The 25,572-nt window shown below is 42.8% G+C and overlaps 2 protein-coding genes across 2 annotated transcripts; one reads left to right on the plus strand and one right to left on the minus strand.

The window, feature by feature from the left end:
* The first annotated feature begins 2,724 nt into the window (after positions 1–2,724).
* On the plus strand, positions 2,725–4,969 carry LOC100191240 (uncharacterized). Its single transcript, NM_001136674.1, has 6 exons — positions 2,725–2,899; positions 3,039–3,407; positions 3,496–3,668; positions 3,778–3,874; positions 3,989–4,142; positions 4,647–4,969. The coding sequence occupies exons 1-6, from the start codon at positions 2,840–2,842 to the stop codon at positions 4,820–4,822; spliced, it is 1,029 nt and encodes a 342-aa protein (NP_001130146.1). The 5' UTR covers positions 2,725–2,839; the 3' UTR covers positions 4,823–4,969.
* A 78-nt stretch (positions 4,970–5,047) lies between these two features.
* Positions 5,048–6,442, minus strand: LOC103651492 (zinc finger MYM-type protein 1-like). The gene is made up of 2 exons (XM_020550550.2): positions 5,998–6,442; positions 5,048–5,913 (listed from the first exon to the last, which is right to left on the minus strand). Exons 1-2 carry the CDS (start codon positions 6,402–6,404, stop codon positions 5,385–5,387), a joined length of 936 nt encoding a protein of 311 aa, XP_020406139.1. The 5' UTR covers positions 6,405–6,442; the 3' UTR covers positions 5,048–5,384.
* Between the last annotated feature and the right edge of the window lie 19,130 nt (positions 6,443–25,572).

Here is a 25,572-nt window from a genome sequence, read left to right on the forward strand (position 1 = left end):
CATTTGAAACAGGAGGAGAAAATTTCAAATCTTGAAAATGCTTCTCGAAATCTTATTCATATACCTTTGACTATTTGCAAAAAGACTTCGAAAGAATTTCCAAAAACATTTGCAAAAACAAAACAAGTGGTGCAAGTGTGGTCCAAAATGTTAAAAAGAAGAAAGCAATCCATGCATATCTTTTAGAAGTTCAAATTGGTTTAATTCCAAGCAACCTTTGCACTTATCTTATGCAAACTAGTTCAATTCTACACTTATATATTTGTTTTGGTTTGTGTTGGCAGCAATCACCAAAAAGGGGGAGATTGAAAGGGAAATAGGGTTAAACCTTTTCCTAAATGATTTTGGTGGTTGAATTGCCCAACACAAATAATTGGACTAACTAGTTTGCTCTAGATTATAAGTTCTACAGGTGCCAAAGGTTCAACACAAACCAATAAAAAGTCCAAGAAAGGGTTTAAAAAGAAAGGAGCAAAACCAACCGAAGGCTGCCCTGGTCTGGCGCACCGGACTGTCCGGTGTGCCACCGGACAGTGTCCGGTGCACCAGGGAGATCAACTCTGAACTGCTCAGCTTCGGGTTTTTGGAGAGCCACTCCGCTATAATTCACCGGACACCAGACTGTCCGGTGTGCCATGCGGAGCAACGGCTACTGCGCCAACGGTCGTCTGCAAAAGTGAACAGTGAACGTGAACAGTGCTCGGACACCGCGCGCAGAGTCAGAGCATCGCCAGAAGGCGCACCGGACAGTGAACAGTGACTGTCCGGTGCACCACCGGACTGTTCGGTGGTCCCAGCTATCAGAGCTCCAACGGTCGAACCCTAACAGTTGGGTGACGTGGCTGCGCCCATCGACAGACAGCCTCCCCAACGACCATTTTGGTGGGTGGGGCTATAAATACCCCCCAACCACCACACTTCAAGGCATCCAAGTTTTCAGCCATTGCATTCAATAGAAGAGCTCTAGACTTCACTCCAAGACACAAACAAGAGATCAAATCCTCTCCCAAGTCCGGAATCACTCCAAACAATTAGTGACTAGTGAGAGAGAGACATTTGTGTTCATTTGAGTTCTTGTCGCTTGGATCGCTTTTCTTCTTCCTCATTCTTGTTCTCAACACCTTTGTAATCAAAGCAAGAGACACCAAGTTGTGGTGGTCCTTGTGGGGTCTAAGTGACCCATTTGATTGAGGAGAAAATCTCACTCGGTCTAGGTGACCATTTGAGAGAGGAAAAGGGTTGAAAGAGACCCGGTCTTTGTGACCATCTCAACGGGGCAGTCTTTGTGACCACCTCAACAGGGAGTAGATTTGCAAGAACCGAACCTTTGTAAAACAAATCACCGTGTCATCCGCTTTATTTGCTTGTGATTTGTTTTCACCCTCTCTTTTGGACTCGACTTTATTTCTAACGCTAACCCGACTTGTAGTTGTGCTTAAAGTTTGCAAATTTCAGATTTGCCTATTCAGCCCCCTCTAGGCGACTTTCAAAAACGCCAAGGACTCCAAGGAACAGGGGTGAGCGCCTTACCAACCACACGACCGTCGGTCTCAGCAAGTTAAGCCAGAGCAGCTCGGCCTCGGCCTCGACAGCCTCCTGTGCCGCTCAGAAGACTCCGTAACTCTCCCTAGATGCCCAAGGGAGAGGGATGGGGGGACAACATCTCCAGCCAGGACAAGCCAATAGAGGACGACGCCTCCCTCGCGAAGGGAGTAGGGGCCGCCCTGCATCAGAGGGACATCATATTTGACGGAAGTGAGGAGAATAATGGTTAAATGTACTAAAATCTCCCTATCTTATGGATTGCTACTAGCGGGAGATAATGAAGGGGAATCTTTGAGAAAAGACAAAGATGCTCCTCAACAATTGGCTACAAACCCGCGTTGACCTAATTGTCTCTCAGACATCCATTCATCTCCTATGTATCTTCTCTTCTAGCTGACACATAATCCAATACTTGAGTTGCATCCAAACATTGTACCAGTACTAGATAGTATTAACAGATTCTATACACTATCTGGATTCTGAAAATGCGCGTACAACCAAACGCCCTCTTACAAATCGTTTGTTTCCCGGGACTAAAGTTTAGTGACTATCACATCGAATGTCCGGATGCTAGTCAGAAATATTAAATATAGTTTAATTGTAAAACTAATTACACAGATGAGAACTAAACAATTAGATGAACATATTAAACCTAATTATTTTATGATTCGCTCATCTGTTGCTACAGTAAACTTTTGCTAATCATATATTAATTAGGCTTAAATTTTTGTCTCGTCATTTAACCTTTAGTTATATAATTAGTTTGTAATTAAACTATATTTAATACTTAAAATAGATATTTAGATATTTATTTAATGTGACACGTACTAAACTTTAGTCCTAGAAACATCGAACGAATCTAGGGTTTTCACTTCGGATTTTGTTTTTTGGGCGCCTAAAGACTCCACCGGATCCTAATCTATTCCGTCGCCATCGTTTAACTATCGTTAACGAGTACTCGTACTCGTACTCGTACTCGTACACATTGTCACCGTCAGAAGTATTCCGACTTCTGTGCCACAAACAAAAATCATGGCTCGCTACCTGTCAAGAGCCGATGTGACAGAGCTGCAGCTGATCATGGCTGATTGGTCGTCCTCGTCCCCGGCTTGTTGTTGAGCAGACCACTCGTGACTCGTGGCCTCGTGGGGTTGCAGAAACCAGCCCTTTCTGTCCTGTCAGCTACTACCCACTGGCCACTGCACTAGCCGTCTGCGGAGCCGAGTGTTCCTTTCTAGCCTTCACTTCTCAGCACGGCAGCCTTCGACCCCCGACTGCAGCCGCCAGCCGCGCCATGGAGCAAGCCGCCATGCCGCAGGTTCCCCGCGTCAAGCTCGGCATCCAGGGGCTTGAGGTGAGTTACCACGGTCCTCTCTCTCTCTCTCTCTCTCTCTCTCTCTCTCTCTCTCTGTGCCTCCGTCGATTACCTCGAACTGACTCGGCTCGGTTCGATTTCGACCGACCGCCGGGCGCCGGCCGATGCACGGATGCAGGTGTCGAAGCTGGGGTTCGGGTGCATGGGGCTCACGGGCACCTACAACGCGCCGCTCGGCGACGAGGCCGTGGCCGCCGTCGTCGCGCACGCCTTCCGCCGCGGGATCACCTTCTTCGACACCTCCGATGCCTACGGGCCCCGCACCAACGAGACCCTCCTGGGGAAGGCGCTCAAGCAGCTGCCGAGGGAGCAGGTGCAGGTGGCCACCAAGTTCGGGATAGGTCAGGGCGCCGCTGGCATGACCGTGTGCGGCACGCCCGAGTACGTACGCGCCTGCTGCGAGGCCAGCCTGCGCCGCCTCGACGCCGGCTACATCGACCTCTACTACCAGCACCGCGTCGACACCACCGTCCCCATCGAGGATACGGTCTGCCACTTGGCCACCTTGCCGCATTCTCATTCTGCTTGCAGTGCAGCTGTTGCTATTATGAATTATTGTGCCGAAATCGCTGCAGATTGGTGAGCTCAAGAAGTTGGTGGAGGAGGGGAAGGTCAAGTACATCGGCTTGTCAGAGGCCAGCCCAGACACAATCCGCCGTGCGCACGCCGTGCATCCCATCACCGCCGTGCAGATGGAGTGGTCGCTCTGGTCCCGAGACATCGAGCCCGAGATCGTGCCACTCTGCAGGTGAGCTCTGCTCTCCATCACCAATTAGGCTTATTCCACCAAGTTCATTAGAGTTCAATTGTGGTTCTGATCGATTAACACGAATTCCTTTGTACTCTATGGTCTACAGAGAATTGGGGATTGGAATTGTGGCTTACAGTCCAATTGGCCGTGGATTTTTTGGTGGAAGAGGAGTGATACAGCAAGTTTCTTCTGAATCTAGTCTGGTACGAACAGAATTTTCCTTGGAACTGTGTGACCTTTAATCAATCTGCGTGAGGGCATGGAACATTTTTTTTCCCTTTCAGTTTACTTAGGCATTTTAACCTTGGTTTCATCAGCAAAGGCATCCAAGATTTACAACAGAAAGCTTGGAGAAGAACAAGCAGATTTACCTGAAAATAGAAGATTTGGCGAAGAAGTACCAGTGCAGCCCAGCTCAGCTAGCTCTAGCCTGGGTTCTGCGTCAAGGGGATGATGTGGTTCCTATACCAGGTGTGACCTTATAAATCTGTCCTCGTTCAATGGTAGCGCACAATGTGCACTGCTGATATTCATACTATTCCCAAGATAAACAAGAATATCAGATGAATGGTAAAAAGCTTCATGTATATACTTTCTGACAAAAGTGAAATGTGCAAAATGATTCATAGGTAACGTAACGAACACAAATAGCTTTGCCTAATGTTAAAATTACCCTCTTTGATCATTGCTGCTTCACTAGAGGAGCAGTGAGGTAACAGATCATTTGCGTATATCCTATAATAAAGCGGCTTTCTCTGAATATGTATATATAGTATTTTGTACAACCTGTTGAGGTTTTTTGTGATATATTTGTTTTTTACTTAGCTGTAATATAGTTCAATTTCAAACTTATGTCAATTGATCTGTGCTTGTTATTCACTCCAAAGTTTGAAGCAAGTCATCGCGGACATGAATTTTTTTTATAGTCAAATCGTCCTGCATTTGGTTGCTGAGATGTGTTCGTTAATTTCTCAGGGACAACAAAAACGAAGAACCTAGATGCCAACGTTGACTCCTTGAAGGTGAAGCTCACAGCTGAGGACCTGAAGGAAATTGGCAGCCAGATACGTGCAGAAGATGTGGCTGGTGGAAGACAATACAATTCCTATGCACATACCTCCTGGAAGTACGCAGATACACCAAAAAAGTGAAGTTCTGGTCCTGGAAACCTTGTAGCAATCACAGGCGTATGCAAATGTTGAACTATTTCCCTGCATTTGAGCCGGAATCGTACGATGATGCATCTTGTGAACATGCGGCACTAATAAATCGAGACGAAGAATAATGTGTTTTCCATCAGTGATTATGAGCAGATGATGATTTTTATCCGTGCTTAGGTTGGGTTCAACGACGACGGTCGAAACCGCTCGGTGGCAAAGCGACGTGGGCAGTCAGTACTGACTGGCCTGGTCCCAACGCCGATCGGTTGATGGGGCTGCCGAGGCTCGATTGGTATCGACAGGGGCGAAGGATCAGACTTGCCTCCAAGCGACCAAATCAGTAAGGATACATTATTAAAATGGCAAGGAAATCAACCACAATACATACATTGATATATAATCTTCATTAAAAAACAGTATAATAAAACAGTATCTATTTTGTCAAACAAAATAAAATTACATCTCAGTTGTTTTGAATTTAGCTCTACGTGTATTAGCTAGATCATAGGCCTTGATAATATCATCAGAACTAATCATTGCCGCTAATTCCCTTTCAATATAAACGACCAGATAATCCCGTAAATAGGCATCTCCCATTTTGCTTCGAAGACGTGTCTTCACAAATTTCATAGCTGAAAAGGCTCTCTGTGGTCGCAGTTGACACAGGGAGACTTAAGAGTAATCTCAATAATTTATCTACCATCGGATAAGAAGAATCTTTACCCAGCTTAACTAATCCACTTGTTAAATCAGCCAAAGATGATAAACCCTTTAGTTCTGGATGGTTGCAAACATCAAGTTGAAAATGTGGCAATTGGCACTCTAATTGCATTCTTTCTTGATTTGAGAAATCAGCAGGATAATACTTTTCCACTAGGGAGCATACCTTTTCTATGTCAAAAGAGCCAAGTATTGGATTCAAGAAAGCACAAAGTGATAAAAGGTCTGTCGCTTGGCCACCAAATCGATCTTCTATCTCATTCAGTTGTTGATCAATTGCAACATTAAACACATCAAATTTATAATGATGAAAAACGGTGGTGTTATCATTCTTATTTCGAGATTTGGTCACATCAACAAACCTACAAATGTGATAAAATACAAATAAGATCAATTCATATGATATGAATAATAATTGTGCAATAATTTAGCCAAAGGAAACATACTTGTGATTCAGATCCAAAATATCGATGTCATTCTTTTCACAAAAGTAATTGACCTCCTCAAGAAGAGGATCCCAACCATCATTTCGCAAGTTACCAAGTAAGACTTTAGTATTGGAAACTGAATCTAGTGCATTTAAAATATCAATTGACTTCTTTTGGAGTGTTTGACATAGCACATCGGTAATCTTCATAATCTTTTCCATCATGAGAAAAATAAACACAAAATCAAATTTGACAATAATTTGTAGTGCACCTGCAGCATCACCACGAGAATACTTTGAAACTGAACGATCATTTGCAATACTACGTAGGACTGAAATTGTGGCGCTAAACATCTTCTTTAAGCTTTGAATTGACTTGTAATGGGAACTCCATCTAGTGTCCCCTGGCCTCTGTAGAGAGCTCATCTGATTTGCACCTTGTCCGGTGTCAAGCTCTCCCAATTCAATTTCACGGGCTATTTCTTCAGCTTGTGCAGCTAGTAACTCATCATTGCGCTTAGTAGATGAACTAACAACATTTATGATAAAAGTTGCATGCTAAAAGAAGTTGTGTACCTGTTGCACTTCCCTTGATGCTGCCACTAGAGCCAATTGCAGTTGATGAGCCATGCAATGAATGTAATATGCATATGGGCACTCGTTTAGAATTAGAGCCTTCAATCCATTCCACTCCCCTCTCATATTACTTGCACCATCATAACCTTGGCCTCTGATGTCTTCTATACTCAAGGTATTAGCAGTTAAGACAGCACAAATTGAGTTCTTAAGAGTCAATGCAGTAGTATCCTTCACATGAACGAGGTCAAGAAAACGTTCCTTGATAAGTCCTTCTTTGTTGACAAAACGGATGACTATTGCCATTTGCTCCTTTTTAGATTCATCTCGAGCTTCATCAACCATGATGCAAAACTTGCTAGTGCCAATTTCTTCTCTTATTAATTTTTGCACTTTCCGTGCAACAATGCTTAGAATTTCCTTCTGGACATCAGATGAGGTGTATTTGGCATTTTTTGGAGCATTTTGTAACACAACTCCTTTCACCTCCTTGTTATATGAAGCCAAAAGCTCGACCATTTCAAGAAAATTACCTTGATTTAATGAATTCTGAGATTCATCATGGCCTCTAAATGGACAACCTTGAAATGTTAGCCACCTAAACAGCATGCAAGGTTTAAGATATTAAATTATTAAGATGATGATGATGATAATAATGTATACATAGGTATAAACATCATAAAAACAAACTGATTTTTTACCTAATGCAATTGATGGTAGTCGTAAGCCTTAGTCTTGCTTCTGCAACTAATTTCTCATTTTCTTTAACCATCACCTTGTCGATATGAGTCATACTATTTTTCAGATTATTGAAACATCCAACAGAATAGTTATGGGCAGAACCAAAATTTCCCATATGTTTTAGAAAAGCACATTCCTTTCTGATAGTCGCCTAGAGGGGGGGGGGTGAATAGGGCGAAACTGAAATTTACAAATATAAACGCAACTACAAGCCGGGTTAGCGTTAGAAATATAAACGAGTCCGCGAGAGAGAGCGCAAAACAAATCGCAAGCGAATAATGAAGTGAGACACGCGGATTTGTTTTACCGAGGTTCGGTTCTCTCAAACCTACTCCCCGTTGAGGAGGGCCACAAAGGCCGGGTCTCTTTCAACCCTTCCCTCTCTCAAACGGTCCCTTGGACCGAGTGAGCTTCTCTTCTCAAATTACTTGGGAATCAAACTTCCCGCAAGGGCCACCACACAATTGGTGCCTCTTGCCTTAATTACAAGTGAGTGTTTGATCACAAGAAAGAATCAAGAAAGAAGAAAGCAATCCAAGCGCAAGAGCTCAAAAGAACACGACAAATCTCTCTCGCTAGTCACTAGGGCGTTGTGTGGAATATGGAGAGGATTTGATCTCTTTGGTGTGTCTAGAATTGAATGCTAGAGCTCTTGTAAGTGGTTGAGAAGTAGAAAACTTGGATACCATGAATGGTGGGGTGGTTGGGGTATTTATAGCCCCAACCACCAACTTGACCGTTGGTGGAGGCCATCTGTTCGATGGCGCACCGGACAGTCCGGTGCACACCGGACATGTCCGGTGCCCCCGCCACGTCATCAGTGCCGTTGGAAATTGACCGTTGGAGTTCTGACTTCTGGGCCCGCCTTGATGTCCGGTGGCGCACCGGACATGTACTGTTCACTGTCCGGTGCGCCGGCATGGGCGACTCTGACTCTGCGCGCGCTACGCGCGCATTAAATGCTGTCGCAGGTAGCCGTTGGCGCGAGGTAGCCGTTGCTCCGAGGATGCACCGGACATGTCCGGTGAATTATAGCGAACTAGCCGTTAGAGATTCCCGAAGCTGGCGAGTTCCTGAGGCCGCTCTTCCTTGGCGCACCGGACACTGTCCGGTGTACACCGGACAGTCCGGTGTACACCGGACAGTCCGGTGAATTATAGCGCGAGTGCCTCTAGAAATTCCCGAAGGTAGAGAGTTTGTGGTGGAATCCTCTGGTGCACCGGACATGTCCGGTGGTGCACCGGACACTGTCCGGTGGCACACCGGACAGTCCGGTGTGCCAGACCAGAGGTGCCTTCGGTTGGCCCTTAGCTCTTTTGTTGAACCCAACTCTTGGTCTTTTTATTGACTATGTGTGAACCTTGGCACCTGTATAACTTATACACTAGAACAAACTAGTTAGTCCAAGGATTTGTGTTGGGCAATTCAACCACCAAAATTATATAGGGACTAGGTGTAAGCCTGATTCCCTTTCAATCTCCCCCTTTTTGGTGATTGATGCCAACACAAACCAAAGCAAGTATAGAAGTGCATAATTGAACCAGTTTGCATAATATAGGTGCAAAGGTTGCTTGGAATTGAGCCAATATAAATACTTACTAGATATGCATGGATTGTTTCTTTCATTTTTAACATTTTGGACCACGCTTGCACCACATGTTTTGTTTTTGCAAACTCTTTTGTAAATCCTTTTCAAAGTTCTTTTGCAAATAGTCAAGGGTAAATGAGTAAGATTTTGCAAAGCATTTTCAAGATTTGAAATTTTCTCCCCCTGTTTCAAATGCTTTTCCTTTGACTAAACAAAACTCCCCCTAAAGGAGATCCTCCTCTTAGTGTTCAAGAGGGTTTTGATATATCATTTTTGAAATACTACTTTCTCCCCCTTTTGAACACAATGAGATACCGATTGAAAAATTACTCTTTGAAAAACTAAGTTTTTGAATTGGTGGTGGTGCGGTCCTTTTGCTTTGGGCTCATACTTTCTCCCCCTTTGGCATGAATCGCCAAAAACGGAATCATTAGAGCCCTTGTGCTCATGCTTTCTTCCTCAAGAATGGAGAGTGACCTGGAGTGACGGCGAAGGATGAGTTACGGAGTGGAAGCCTTTGTCTTTGCCGAAGACTCCAATTCCCTTTCAATACACCTATGACTTGGTTTGGAATAGACTTGAAAACACATTAGTCATAGCATATGAAAGAGATATGATCAAAGGTATGTAAAATGAGCTATGTGTGTAATCTAGCAAAAGAAGTTGCGTGAATCAAGAATATTGAGCTCATGCCTAAGTTTGTTAAACGTTTGTTCATCAAGAGGCTTGGTAAAGATATCGGCTAATTGATCTTTAGTATTAATGTAAGAAATCTCGATATCTCCCTTTTGTTGGTGATCCCTAAGAAAATGATACCGAATGGCTATGTGCTTAGTGCGGCTATGCTCGACGGGATTATCCGCCATCTTGATTGCACTCTCATTATCACATAGCAAAGGGACTTTGGTTAATTTGTAACCGTAGTCCCGCAGGGTTTGCCTCATCCAAAGCAATTGCACGCAACAATGGCCTGCGGCAATGTACTCGGCTTCGGCGGTGGAAAGAGCGACTGAATTTTGCTTCTTTGAAGCCCAAGACACCAAGGATCTTCCCAAGAACTGGCAAGTCCCCGATGTGCTCTTCCTATTGATTTTGCACCCCGCCCAATCGGCATCCGAATATCCAATTAAATCAAATGTGGATCCCCTAGGATACCAAAGCCCAAACTTAGGAGTATAAGCCAAATATCTCAAGATTCGTTTTACGGCCGTAAGGTGAGCTTCCTTAGGGTCGGCTTGGAATCTTGCACACATGCATACGGAAAGCATAATATCCGGTCGAGATGCACATAAATAAAGTAATGACCCTATCATCGACCGGTATACCTTTTGATCCACGGACTTACCTCCTGTGTCGAGGTCGAGATGCCCATTGGTTCCCATGGGTGTCTTGATGGGCTTGGCATTCTTCATTCCAAACTTGGTTAGAATGTCTTGAGTATACTTTGTTTGGCTAATGAAGGTGCCTTCTTGGAGTTGCTTGACTTGGAATCCTAGAAAATACTTCAACTCCCCCATCATCGACATCTCGAATTTCTGTGTCATGATCCTACTAAATTCCTCACAAGTAGATTCGTTAGTAGACCCAAATATGATATCATCAACATAAATTTGGCATACAAACACATCATTGTCAAGAGTTTTAGTGAATAGAGTAGGATCGGCTTTTCCGACTTTGAAGCCATTAGTGATAAGGAAATCTCTAAGGCATTCATACCATGCTCTTGGGGCTTGCTTGAGCCCATAAAGCGCCTTAGAGAGCTTATAGACATGGTTAGGGTACTCACTGTCTTCAAAGCCGGGAGGTTGCTCAACATAGACCTCCTCCTTGATTGGTCCATTGAGGAAGGCACTCTTCACGTTCATTTGATAAAGCTTGAAGCCATGGTAAGTAGCATAGGCTAATAATATGCGAATTGATTCAAGCCTAGCTACGGGTGCATAGGTTTCACCAAAATCCAAACCTTCGACTTGTGAATACCCCTTGGCCACGAGTCGAGCTTTGTTCCTTGTCACCACACCATGCTCGTCTTGTTTGTTGCGGAAGACCCACTTGGTTCCTACAACATTTTGGTTAGGACGTGGAACTAAGTGCCATACCTCGTTCCTTGTGAAATTGTTGAGCTTTTCTTGCATCGCCATCACCCAATCCGCATCTTAGAGTGCTTCCTCTACCCTGTGTGGCTCAATAGAGGAAACAAAAGAGTAATGTTCACAAAAATGTGCAACACGAGATCGAGTGGTTACCCCCTTATGAATGTCGCCGAGGATGGTGTCGACGGGGTGATCTCGTTGTATTGCTTGGTGGACTCATGGGTGTGGCGGCATTGGTTCTTGCTTATCCTCCTTTTCTTGATCATTTGCATCTCCCCCTTGATCGTTGTCGTCATTTTGAGGTGGCTCATCTTCTTGATCTTCTTGTTCAACATCTTGAGCCTCATCCTCAAATTGAGTTGGTGGAGATGCTTGCATGGAGGAGGATGGTTGATCTTGTGCATGTGGAGGCTCTTCGGATTCCTTAGGACACACATCCCCAATGGACATGTTCCTTAGCGCTATGCACGGAGCCTGTTCTTCACCTATCTCATCAAGATCAACTTGCTCTACTTGAGAGCCGTTAGTCTCATCAAACACAACGTCACAAGAAACTTCAACAAGTCCTGAGGACTTGTTAAAGACTCTATATGCCCTTGTGTTTGAGTCATATCCTAGTAAAAAGCCTTCTACAGTTTTAGGAGCAAATTTAGATTTTCTACCTCTCTTAACAAGAATAAAGCATTTGCTACCAAAAACTCTAAAATATGAAATATTGGGCTTTTTACCGGTTAGGAGTTCATAGGATGTCATCTTGAGGATTCAGTGTAGATATAACCGGTTGATGGCGTAGCAGGCGGTGTTGACCGCCTCGGCCCAAAATCGATCCGGTGTCTTGTACTCATCAAGCATGGTTCTTGCCATGTCCAATAGAGTTCGATTCTTTCTCTCCACTACACCATTTTGTTGTGGCGTGTAGGGAGATGAGAACTCATGCTTGATGCCCTCCTCCTCAAGGAAGCCTTCAATTTGAGAGTTCTTGAACTCCGTCCCGTTGTCGCTTCTTATTTTCTTGATCCTTAAGCTGAACTCATTTTGAGCCCGTCTCAAGAATCCCTTTAAGGTCTCTTGGGTTTGAGATTTTTCCTGTAAAAAGAATACCCAAGTGAAGCGAGAATAATCATCCACAATAACTAGACAGTACTTACTCCCGCCGATGCTTATGAAAGCAATCGGACCGAATAGATCCATGTGTAGGAGCTCTAGTGGCCTGTCGGTCGTCATGATGTTCTTGTGTGGATGATGGGTTCCAACTTGCTTCCCTGCCTGGCATGCGCTACAAATTCTGTCTTTCTCAAAATGAACATTTGTTAATCCTAAAATGTGTTCTCCCTTTAGAAGCTTATGAAGATTCTTCATTCCAACATGAGCTAGTCGGCGGTGCCAGAGCCAACCCATGTTAGTCTTAGCAATTAAGCAAGTGTCGAGTTCAGCTCTATCAAAATCTACCAAGTATAGCTGACCCTCTAACACTCCCTTAAATGCTATTGAATCATCACTTCTTCTAAAGACAGTGACACCTACATCAGTGAATAGACAGTTGTAGCCCATTTGACATAATTGTGAAACGGAAAGCAAATTGTAATCTAAAGAATCTACAAGAAAAACATTGGAAATAGAATGGTCAGGAGATATAGCTATTTTACCAAGACCTTTGACCAAACCTTGATTTCCATCCCCGAATGTGATAGCTCGTTGGGATCCTGGTTTTTCTCGTAGGAGGAGAACATCTTCTTCTCCCCTGTCATGTGGTTTGTGCACCCGCTGTCGAGTATCCAACTTGAGCCCCCAGATGCATAAACCTACAAAACAAGTTTAGTTCTTGACTTTAGGTACCCAAATGGTTTTGGGTCCTTTGACATTAGACACAAGAACTTTGGGTACCCAAACACAAGTCTTTGACCCCTTGTGCTTGCCCCCAACATATTTGGCAACTACCTTGCCGGATTTGTTAGTCAAAACATAAGATGCATCAAAAGTTTTAAAAGAAATATTATGATCATTTGATGCAATAGGAATTTTCTTCTTAGGCAACTTAGCACGGGTTGGTTGCCTAGAACTAGATGTTTCACTCTTATACATAAAAGCATGGTTAGAACCAGAGTGAGACTTCCTAGAGTGAATTTTCCTAATTTTGTCCTCGGGATAACCGGCAGGGTATAAAATGTAACCCTCGTTATCCTGAGGCATGGGAGCCTTGCCCTTAACAAAATTTGACAATCTTTTAGGAGGGGCACTAATTTTGACATTGTCTCCCCTTTGGAAGCCAATGTCATCCTTAATGCCAGGGCGTCTCCCATTATAAAGCATGCTACGAGCAAATTTAAATTTCTCATTTTCTAAGTTGTGCTCGGCAATTTTAGCATCTAGTTTAGCTATATGATCATTTTGTTGCTTAATTAAAATCATGTGATCATGAATAGTATTAACATCAATATCTCTACATCTAGTACAAATAGTGACATGCTCAATGGTAGATGTAGAGGGTTTGCAAGAATTAAGTTCAACAATCTTAGCATGTAGTATATCATTCTTATCTCTAAGATCGGAAATTGTAACTTTGCAAGCATCAAAATCTTTTGCCTTAGTAATTAATTTCTCATTTTCACTCCTAAGGCTAGCAAGAGAAATGTTTAATTCTTCAATCCTAGCAAGCAAATCATCATTATTATCTCTAGGATTGGGAATTGAAACATTACAAACATGTGAATCAACCTTAGCATTTAAACTAGCATTTTCATTCCTAAGGTTGTCAATCATCTCACGACAAGTGCTTAGCTCACTAGATAATTTTTCACATTTCTCAATTTCTAGAGCATAACATTTTTAACCTTAACATGTTTCTTGTTTTCCTTAATTAGGAGATCCTCTTGAGAATCCAAAAGGTCATCCTTTTCATGAATAGCACTAATCAATTCATTTAATTTTTCTTTTTGTTCCATGTTAAGGTTGGCAAAAAGGGTACGCAAATTATCTTCCTCATCACGAGCATTATCATCACTAGATGATTCATATTTAGTGGAGGATGTTGATTTTACCTTCTTCCTTTTGCCGTCCTTTGCCATGAGGCACTTGTGGCCGACGTTGGGGAAGAGGAGTCCCTTGGTGACGGCGATGTTGGCGGCGTCCTCGTCGTCGGAGGAGTCGCTAGAGCTTTCGTCGGAGTCCCACTCCCGACAAACATGGGCATCGCCGCCCTTCTTCTTGTAGTACCTCTTCTTCTCCTTTCTTCTTCCCTTCTTGTCGTCGCCCCTGTCACTATCACTTGATAATGGACATTTAGCTATAAAGTGACCGGGCTTACCACACTTGTAGCAAACCTTCTTGGAGCGGGACTTGTAGTCTTTTCCTCTCCTTTGTTTGAGGATTTGGCGGAAGCTCTTGATGACGAGCGCCATTTCCTCATTGTCGAGCTTGGAGGTGTCTATTGGTTGTCGACTTGGTGTAGACTCCTCCTTCTTTTCCTCCGTCGCCTTGAATGCGACGGGTTGTGCTTCGGATGTGGTGGAATCATCAAGCTCGTTGATCTTCCTCGAGCCTTCGATCATGCACTCAAAACTTACAAAGTTCCCGATAACTTCCTCGGGGGTCATTTTAGTATATCTAGGATTACCACGAATTAATTGAACTTGAGTGGGGTTAAGGAAAATAAGAGATCTTAGAATAACCTTAACCACCTCGTGGTCATCCCACTTTATGCTCCCGAGGTTGCGCACTTGATTCACCAAGGTCTTGAGCCGGTTGTACATGTGTTGTGGCTCCTCCCCTTTGCGAAGCCGGAACCGACCGAGCTCCCCCTCGATCGTTTCCCGCTTGGTGATCTTGGTGAGCTCATCTCCCTCGTGCGCGGTTTTGAGCACATCCCAAACCTCCTTGGCGCTCTTCAACCCTTGTACTTTGTTATACTCTTCTCTACTTAGAGAGGCGAGGAGTATTGTTGTCGCTTGAGAGTTGAAGTGCTCGATTTGGGCCACCTCATCTTCATCATAGTCTTTATCCCCTATGGACGGTACCTGTGCACCAAACTCAACAACATCCCATATACTTTTGTGGAGCGAGATAAGATGAAATCGCATAAGATCACTCCACCTAGCATAATCTTCACCATCAAAAGTTGGTGGTTTGCCTAATGGGACGGATAGTAAAGGTATATGTTTAGAAATGCGAGGGTAGCGTAGGGGGATCTTACTATACTTCTTGCGCACTTGGCGCTTAGAAGTGACGGATGCCGCGTCGGAGCCGGAGGTATATGTTGATGAAGTGTCGGTCTCGTAGTAGACCACTTTCCTCATCCTCTTGTGCTTGTCCCCACTCCGATGCGGCTTGTGAGAGGAAGATCTCTCCTTCTTCTCTTTGTGGTGAGAAGAAGATTTCTTCTCCTTCCCTTTGTTGGAGGAGCTCTTCTTCTTCTCCTTCCTCTTGGTGCGGGACTCTTCCGATGAAGTGCTCCCGTGGCTTGTAGTGGGCTTTTCGCCGGTCTCCATCTCCTTCTTGGCGTGATCTCCCGACATCACTTCGAGCGGTTAGACTCTAATGAAGTACCGGGCTCTGATACCAATTGATAGTCGCCTAGAGGGGGGTGAATAGGGCGAAACTGAAATTTACAAATATAAACGCAACTACAAGCCGGGTTAGCGTTAGAAATATAAACGAGTCCGCGAGAGAGAGCGCAAAACAAATCGCAAGCGAATAATGAAGTGAGACACGCGGATTTGTTTTACCGAGGTTCGGTTCTCTCAAACCTACTCCCCGTTGAGGAGGGCCACAAAGGCCGGGTCTCTTTCAACCCTTCCCTCTCTCAAACGGTCCCTTGGACCGAGTGAGCTTCTCTTCTCAAATTACTTGGGAATCAAACTTCCCGCAAGGGCCACCACACAATTGGTGCCTCTTGCCTTAATTACAAGTGAGTGTTTGATCACAAGAAAGAATCAAGAAAGAAGAAAGCAATCCAAGCGCAAGAGCTCAAAAGAACACGACAAATCTCTCTCGCTAGTCACTAGGGCGTTGTGTGGAATATGGAGAGGATTTGATCTCTTTGGTGTGTCTAGAATTGAATGCTAGAGCTCTTGTAAGTGGTTGAGAAGTAGAAAACTTGGATACCATGAATGGTGGGGTGGTTGGGGTATTTATAGCCCCAACCACCAACTTGACCGTTGGTGGAGGCCATCTGTTCGATGGCGCACCGGACAGTCCGGTGCACACCGGACATGTCCGGTGCCCCCGCCACGTCATCAGTGCCGTTGGAAATTGACCGTTGGAGTTCTGACTTCTGGGCCCGCCTTGATATCCGGTGGCGCACCGGACATGTACTGTTCACTGTCCGGTGCGCCGGCATGGGCGACTCTGACTCTGCGCGCGCTACGCGCGCATTAAATGCTGTCGCAGGTAGCCGTTGCTCCGAGGATGCACCGGACAGTCCGGTGCACACCGGACATGTCCGGTGAATTATAGCGAACTAGCCGTTGGAGATTCCCGAAGCTGGCGAGTTCCTGAGGCTGCTCTTCCTTGGCGCACCGGACACTGTCCGGTGTACACCGGACAGTCCGGTGAATTATAGCGCGAGTGCCTCTGGAAATTCCCGAAGGTAGAGAGTTTGTGGTGGAATCCTCTGGTGCACCGGACACTGTCCGGTGGCACACCGGACAGTCCGGTGTGCCAGACCAGAGGTGCCTTCGGTTGGCCCTTAGCTCTTTTGTTGAACCCAACTCTTGGTCTTTTTATTGACTATGTGTGAACCCTGGCACCTGTATAACTTATACACTAGAACAAACTAGTTAGTCCAAGGATTTGTGTTGGGCAATTCAACCACCAAAATTATATAGGGACTAGGTGTAAGCCTGATTCCCTTTCAATTTCCTTCATTAACCTTTTTCCAATTGTTAAACCCCTTGACTGTGAATGTATCTGATCCATACTTTCCAATTGGTTTCTTTAAAAAAGAAAACATGTGAGACAATAAGCACGATCTGTATGAGGTGAATACTTTAGCCAACTAAATTGTTTAAACCAATTGCTCTGGAACCGACGAGCATGAGATGCATCATTCAATGGGTACTCATCTAATATAACTTGATATGGGCCCTCAGATATATAAAATCTCCGAGCTTCATCTTGTTGATCAAAAGGTAGCCTCAAAATTTGAACACGTTTACCTGGGTCTCTCTCAAATGCAGTGGCTAAAGTCTCTTGTTGATTTAGCTCAGCTGCCTCAGTATGCAAATTAATTGGATCATAATCTTGCACATTGGTTAGGTTAGGATTTTCGATAGGAGTAGCTCTAGGATTATCACGTTGGAAAAACAATCAATTGTCTTGAGTTTTCTCTTCATCTTGGCTGAAATTAAGTAGATACAAAATTACATAATGACAATGCCCCAAATAAACATAATTGACAGTTGGTAAATGGTAATTATCTAATTTATTATTTTACCTAGGCACCTAGCTAGATCAAACATCAAAGAACGGGTGAAAGAAATTAAGAAACTCGGCGCAGGCGCTACTACCTGCCTGGACGCCTGGTGCTTGGTGGTGGACGGCTCACGGCTGGACGTTGTCCTGTCCCCGCTGCCCGCTGCCCGCTCGGCCAGACCGCGTAGAGTGCGGCGTGCTGCCAGCCCAGCCGCAGACGGCAGAGCCGCTCAGCCCAGGTGCTTCCAGAGAACGAGAGAAGGAGAAGTAGAAGTAGAAGACAATGCGGCGTCCGATCGTGCGCTATGAAAAAAAAATTAAGGGTTTTAGACTACCAAACAATAAACTGGTGGCAAGATAATGGGCTCTAGAATACATTAGTGGTATACCTTAGTTGGGTCGTTGGGGGTGCCAGGCCCACCCCGGCCCCTCTGGTGTCTTCGCCACTGGGTATCGACCGTGCACTATAGATAGTCAGTACTGACTCCGACCAGTCAATACTGATTGCCTGTTTGTCACATGGTAGTTCATGATTAGTTCACACCGTTTTAAATTAAAAAAGAATAAAATTCAAAAAAAAATAAAATCTAGTCTTTAAATAGAGGGAGTGTTTCAGTTCATTCGCATCCCTCACTATCCAAATTGCTCTTATTACTTCATATTACACTTCGCTCACTCTTGTTTCACCCCACTAAATTATTATCATCATGTCTTCCTAGAACTTGTACTTTGAAATGATCAAAGACGAGATACTCGACTTGTTGCATCAAACTACGATAGATGTGGCGATAAAGCTTGTATCCGACCTTTCAATAAGGAGAAGACAAAAGAAGCAGCATTGGAGCTACATCAATCAGGATCGTGAAACCGCTCATGACCGGTTGGAAAAGGATGGTTTAAGGGGGACATTGGATCCTCGGTCATCATGCTCGATACAGTTGCCTCATATGATTTGGCATGTATTTTTCTAATAGAGGAGTCGAACAACGATGTCAATGTGCTCAACGAGTCGTTGTTGTTCACTGACATGCTCAAGGAAGAAGCACCAAATGTAAACTTCCCAGTGAATAGACATGAGTACAACCAATGGTACTACCTCGCCGATGGCATCTGCCCCTAGTGATCCGTGTTTGTGAAGATTATTTTCCTCCCATTAACTTCGAAGCCAAGGATGTTTGCTGCATACTAGAGGGTGCACAGAACATCGTAAAGAGAGCAATTGGGGTCCTCAAGGCTCGCTTCAATATTCTTGCTAGCCCAGGTCTAGGGGTGAAGCAAGGATCTGAGTTTAGGAGGGACAAATTAGATTATACGTTTCAATATTCTTGCTAACCAGTAGAACATCATGCTCATATATTTTTAATATTGAATATAAATTATATATATGTATATATGTTTTTTTGTAAAATAAAAATATATAATTGTGTCGGGCCGGGCCAGCACTACGGGCCGAGGCTACAGCCCAAGCACGGCACGACGTTCTTGGCTCTTGCAAGCATTAGGTCGTTTCTGAGACCACATTGGTGCAATGAACTCCATAGTGTTTGAGGTTGCTGAATTGGATGGAGCAACAATGATTTGTCATACTATCAGTAAAATAAAAGATTATTTGTTGGTTTTAAACGTTAGTAATTGCTACGAAGTAGCATAGTTTATATGGAGCGCATCCAGTTTTTATTGATGCCTGACTTTAGCAATCACTCCATATTTTGATCCATCTTTTTTATAAGTTTGAGTTCATGTGACTTATTTTAGAAACTTGAGATCACAACTTTCGCTTATTTAGTCTCTGTATGGTGGAATTATGTCATTTTATAATCTTTGTTCGTTTAGTCAGTCGTTGCGAACTCTCTTATAATCGCTTTATTCATTAGTCGTGTTGTACCGTGTAATATTGCATGGAGTAAACAATAACATCAGTTAGCCAAATAAAAAAAATATTATACAGAGAGTGGAGACAATCAATAAAAAATCTTAATTTTTTTGGTGGATAGTTTACATGGGTATTGTTGTAAGCCGTCGCAATGCACGGGCAACCGACTAGTGATTATTAAGGATGAACATGGAGGACCACATTGTAGCACCAACCATAACCCCCGAAGCACTAACGGGCTTTGCATCCATCCTTTAATGTGAGGATGCATTCTATGCTAGTTTAGTCCATGATCAGCTCCAAAATAATTTAATAAAACATATCTAGAAGAAAACTAGATTTTATTTTTATAAATAATGTATTTTTATTTTTATGAATTATGTTATTTTTATTTTCTTAACTATGTGCTAGATAAATTTTTATTTTCAATAAAAACGTTATCTTTCATTTTAAATAAAAGTCTGTAACAGAAAAATGTTATGCATTAGAGCGCTACAGTAGATATGCTCAAAAGTTTTTCCCTAAGTTCCAATCCTAAAATAGCATGGCAATTCAACAATATAAAGACTTGAAATTAATTGCTCAAATGTAAATGATTAATATAAAAAGAAAGGATTAGGAATGTCTCGATGTTTTGCTAAGGTATTGAAGAGTAGGCAGTCCCCAATAGTACTCGTTGGAGCTCTCATGTAAGGTTGTCGCTTTCCCTTGATCACTGCAAGGACCAAGTGCTCTCTGTGAGTTGGTTGTTCAGCATGGTAAACCATTCACAATAGTATACACCCTTAAGTTGGGTCACCCATAATCTATCTAAGTGATCATCGAACTCCTGAGCCACCAAGTCATAATAAATACTAACTCTCACTTGATCAGTCCAACTTTAATGGGGGTGGTGAATGCACACAAGCTACTCTTAGTGCACTAATAAGGTCGATAATCAAGTAATTATTAGTTCTAAAGTCCATCACTAGGCAAAGGCGCTTACTCTAAAATGGGTTCCTATAGCAGTTGAAATGGGCAAGAGATCTTACATGGTCGAGTTGGGGTATAAATAACCCCAAGAAAAGGAACTAGTTATACCTCCACTCAGCCTAGTCGGGTGCACTGGACATGCCTAGTGCTCACCACTCTCTGCACCGGACATGTACTACACCAGACATGCACGATGCTTTCCCATTGGCTAATTTGGAAACTAGGGTATCTAGTGCTCACACTGGACACATCTGGTAACTATAGCACTCAAGTACGCTGTTGTAAACATCTCTGAGTATCCTATTCGATGTCACATCAGACACGCCCAATGAGTATTTGGCCTCTAAAATATATTTACAACCTCTTTGTTTACCATGTCCAGTGCCATGTATGGTGGTACACTAGACATGTTTGGTGAATACATTGTATCTGAAACCAGATCTACAAGCTCTTTAGGTACCCTATCCAATGCATCATGTCTTTTGCACACCAGACAAAACAATGCTACACTCATTTTCAATAGAGTACACTCATGTCTAGTGGCCCATATCTGATGTCCATTGGACACATCCGGTGTTACTATAACACTGCCAAGTCACTTGTTTCAGTCACTTTTTGAGTTAGGTTTTATTTCAAACGTCTCAAGGCTCTCAGGGGTTTATGTAGCACTAGTTTTCACAAGTGTGGATCACCACTCCTAGGTAGACTTGCCTATGGTAAGCTACCTATTTCATGCCTCCCTTTATAGTATGGATAAAAGAAAAATAAATGCCTATCAATCTCCAAGGTGTCAAACAACTTCATTGACACTTATAGCTAGTTGATCTTTAACCTTATTTTCCATCAATAGAGGTCAATAGAGGCACAGATACCACTTAAGTTCAATCATTCTCCATTATTATGACCTCATACAAAATACAAGTTAGTCATAATAATTTTATGTTGTCATTAATCACCAAGATTAAAGTAGGGACCTAGATGACTTCAATAGGAACCCATTCTACCATAGTAGGTTGCTTTGTTGACCTAGTTTGTCCTTCCCTTGTGCTCATGTTTGCCCCGAGGAAGTTATATGGCAAGTCACCTTTTACTGTCCGCTGACGCCCGAGTAAGCATTGAGCGCATGACATGTGATAGATCTGCTTTGTCTAGTGTCTTATTAGAAGATTGGATCCACATGCATGCCTCTCTAGGCCTATGGGCTACGATGGACTATAAGGCCTCTGTTAGCACCCAAGGAAGGTTTTACCCTCGAAAACTAACGATACACCTTCCAAAAGATCTACATAGAAGAAGAAAAACTCAAGTGAGGGTCCAATTGATGTTAGCCACATGTCCTATGGGCCCCATGTCCTTAGGGGTTTGCTCGACTCGAGTTAAGGGCCCTGATTTTGAGGGTGGACTTCTAGGGCTCTCCCAGTATCACAGGTGACCATTAGGATGGAAGACAAGAGTCTCAAGTCCTTCTAGACATAGGCATCTAGGGCAATAGGGTTGTCCTAGTCTCCCAGTTCCTCTTGGACCTCTGAGGTCCCTGGTCTTGGTTCCCTCTTGGTCTCTAGAGCCCTTCACATGGGAAGTCAAACTCCTCACTCAGCCAAATACAAGATCACCTGTAGACTACGGTATACAACTAGGACTAGCCATGGAGACTCAATCGCCCTAGGGAGTACGACCCCTAAGCCATGTTCATCTCTACTCAAGACAGCCACATGATACTAATGGCTAGGATATTACTCTCGTCCATTATATTAAATGTGATGGACAATATTATGGTCAAGAAGGTGCATTATAGCCACAACAAAGGGCAGCAGGCTTACCCGAGATCATTGTGTGGTGTCTAGCATTGTCTCTATAGCAATGCCTAAATGTGTTAATGTACTTGCAAACATTATAAGGTACAAAATGCTACACTCTTTACCAACTACATCGTACCCAACGGTGTGGACTCTGGAATCTGCCACTGCAGCATGATGTGCCACCAGTATGACTCAACATCTATGACAAGATAGAGGTAGTTGAGCCTCTGCTGGATAAGGCCCACTACCCAGTAGGCATGTGTCAACTTAGGTTGCCTCCAACAGCTCCCCTATCACATCCCCTATTTCAAACTTCACTCTGCAAATAGTGTCAAACTATGTCATCTATAGTGTCGTGTCCCCTATTTTACATGATCCACCAAAGACAGCCTTATCCTCCCTATGCTATAAAGGGAGGGTACAGCAAAGTAGAAAGAACCTTTTCACTTTCAGGCTTCATTCTGACTTCTAGATTAAAGGATACACAAAGGCGAACTAAACACTAATTAGGCTAGAACTCTCACTAGAACCAAAAGGAAAGGGAGAGATAGGCAGCCATCTGCTCAGCTGATACATGAGCTTATAGTCTTCTTCCCTTTGGTGTTCATCACACAAAGAGGATGTAGGGTATTACACATTTGCGACCTAAATATCTATAAATTACTCATGTGCTGGTAGCTAGGTAGTACCCAGGATTAGTGTGCCTCTAGCCTATGTCCCTTGCGCTATCTTCCAACTCTCTCGGGTACATACAATATCTTGGTGCCTTTACGAGACGATAAATATCATCTTTATAGTTCGAGACACTATGCATATGCTACAAATTACATGTTAAAAGAGCTATTAAACATAATATGCATATAAAATAGGTGACATATGTTCATATATATTCTCAAATTGCAGGTACCCGTTGGATACCCGTTGATAAAATTTGATAATCGGCCTTAGTTGTGTCTTTGTAGTTGTAGGTGACCGACCCTAGCACTACCTGCGGGTGAGTTTTCATACTTATGCCTACACCTATCACATATGGAAACCACATGAAAGATTGTCATTGAAAGGGAAATGGTCTCAAACCATTTCCTATATTATTTTTTGTGTTTGATGACCATCACAACCATATGTACTAACTAGTTTGACAATTCTTTGATTCACATGTTCATAAGATCAATCTTAAAGTTTCTAAGCCAGAAATAGCTCAAATCCAGCCAAAAAGGGGGGAGATCTTAGAATATATGAACTAGCAATAGTTATATACTTTGGATAAGTTCTAAGTACCCCTAGAAACATATTTGATACACCTAAAGTGGTTGGATAGCTCAGTTTCAACAAATCACTCTTCCAGAGATAGTTTGAGCCAAAATAGCAATATGAGTTAGAGAGATTAAAATGTCCAAGTGTGGTGACTTAGACTAGTTAGACTGCCATTGGATATGTTTGTCTAAGTCATAGGAACATCCTCAAGACCAGCCAAATTCATTTGAATAAGAATTAGACAAGTTTGCAAAATTTAGTATGTGGTCTGGCGCACTGGACCGGTCTGGTGGTGCACCGGATCGCGTACATAGAGAAGGTCGAGACTTGGTTTTAACCAATGGGCATATCCGACTGGTCTGATGGTGCACTAGACCATCTATGTAGAGAAGATGTAATCTAGACAATCGGGTGGCGGAAGACTGGACCGCTCCAAGTTTCAACGGCCATCTACTGACGTGGCACTGACATGGAGGGTCCGGTGTGCCACCGGACCAGTTATTATGCCAACCACCCGTTAGAACGGTAACCTGCCAAGTCAGGCGTCAAAGGGTCTAGTGGTTCATCGGACCAGTACTGTAGGGGTCCGGTGCACCATAAATACACACCAACCAGCATAGTAAAGACACAAAAGCTACACCAAACATCCATACATTCATTACAACATCTCCTAAGCATTCAAAGCCTCACAAGCGCCGCATTTGATCGATTTGAGTTAGAGAGACTTAGTGCCCCGTGTTTCTTGAGTGTTGCAAGTTCTTGTGTTCTTGTTTTTTGTTTTCATTCTCTCTCGCATCCCCATTCTCACACTTGTAAAGCTAGCAAGAGACACCTAAGTGTGTGGTGATCCATGCGAGGCCTAAGTGATCCTCAAGATTGATAAGAACACTCAACCAGTTTAAGTGACCATTTGGGAGAGAGAATGGGTCAATAGAGACCCGTCCTTAGTGGACTCCTCAATTGGGAGTAGGTTCTTCAGAACCGAAACTCGGGAAACAAATCGCTCCTCTCTCTCTCTCTCTCTCTCTCTAGTTCTCTTGCTTGCGCTTGATTCTATATCAACTAAGTTGCTCTCAAAATAATTCCGTAATCATTTCAGCAACTTGTGCAAGAACTCTCTCTCTCACACACTCTGATTGTCCTTATTCCCATTCTAACGCTCTAACTGAGGTTGAAGTTTGTGTTTAAAGTCATAAATTTTAGATTTTGCCTATTCACCCTCTCTAGGCGACTTTCAGCCATCCCTAGGTAGGTAGTACCAAATAAGAGAGAAGAATTTGAAACAATTTTAGAGAACTAAGTGTGTAGGTTGAGAGAACCAAGTGTGCAATTTAGGTGACTACAAAACTCATAGTAAGTTTAGAAAGTTGTGTTTACAACTTATAGAACAAGTTCAATACCACCAAGTACAATTGACAAATTATTCAGTGCAAATCCTTTAAAATATATATTTAAAGATTTTCAAAAAATGAAACTTTACATATCCATAGTACATAGTCATATATAAAGATGTACACTTGGTTCAAACATGTTTTTATAAAATTTCATATAGAAACACGACTTCCCCATGCATGACTTTTTTAGCCCAAGCCTTTATTTATTGAGGGGACAACAAAATTCCTAGGATTTTGTCCTCTAGTGCATATGCACTACAAATTTGCCATTTTATATATAATATTTTAGATTGGATTTCAATCTTAAAATTTAAGATTATATACATCCATAGGTACATTATAAATGTGCACGATTTTAATTTTTTAGAAACTTATAAGTATATTTGTATACGGTTTTCACCATTCCAGTGAGTAGATAATTTGCACTAAATAGTTTTCTAGTAAAATTTACTCTTATCTTCAAAGGCACAAAGAAATCGAGCCTACGGAGGTACCAAATTTGGTAACACTCCACCTCAAAAGGAGTAACGCTATCTCCGTCTCAAAAAAGTGATATTATAGGATTCGTGAATCGTGATAGTCAATTTTTTAAAAAATAAATAAATTTATATAAAATATTAGCAACATTTATATCTTTCAACAAGTTTATTATAAAAATATATTCAGTAACTCATCTAATATTATTAATTATACGCCATAAGTTTAATATTTTTATACATATCTTATTATACTTAGAAATATTGACTTATGAAGCGATAGAATGCCACCCTGGGCGATAGAACGACACCGAGTTGAGGCTGTCTCTGACAGCTGGCCTATCTCTTCTTTTATTTCAAATTTCACTATACAAACAGAATAACAAATCCCTATTTTATGCGATAGTAGCTCTCTAGATA

The sequence above is a fragment of the Zea mays genome, chromosome 3, assembly GCF_902167145.1.
Source record: "Zea mays cultivar B73 chromosome 3, Zm-B73-REFERENCE-NAM-5.0, whole genome shotgun sequence".
NCBI lineage: Eukaryota > Viridiplantae > Streptophyta > Magnoliopsida > Poales > Poaceae > Zea > Zea mays.

Coding starts and splice junctions, on each gene's coding strand:
- LOC100191240 (NM_001136674.1), top strand. CDS start 2,840: ATGGAGCAAGCCGCCATGCCGCAGGTTCCCCGCGTCAAGCTCGGCATC. Junction 2,900..3,038: donor TCGGCATCCAGGGGCTTGAG/GTGAGTTACCAC, acceptor GCACGGATGCAG/GTGTCGAAGCTGGGGTTCGG. Junction 3,875..3,988: donor TTTCTTCTGAATCTAGTCTG/GTACGAACAGAA, acceptor TGGTTTCATCAG/CAAAGGCATCCAAGATTTAC.
- LOC103651492 (XM_020550550.2), bottom strand. CDS start 6,404: ATGAGCTCTCTACAGAGGCCAGGGGACACTAGATGGAGTTCCCATTAC. Junction 5,914..5,997: donor ATTTTGGATCTGAATCACAA/GTATGTTTCCTT, acceptor TCACATTTGTAG/GTTTGTTGATGTGACCAAAT.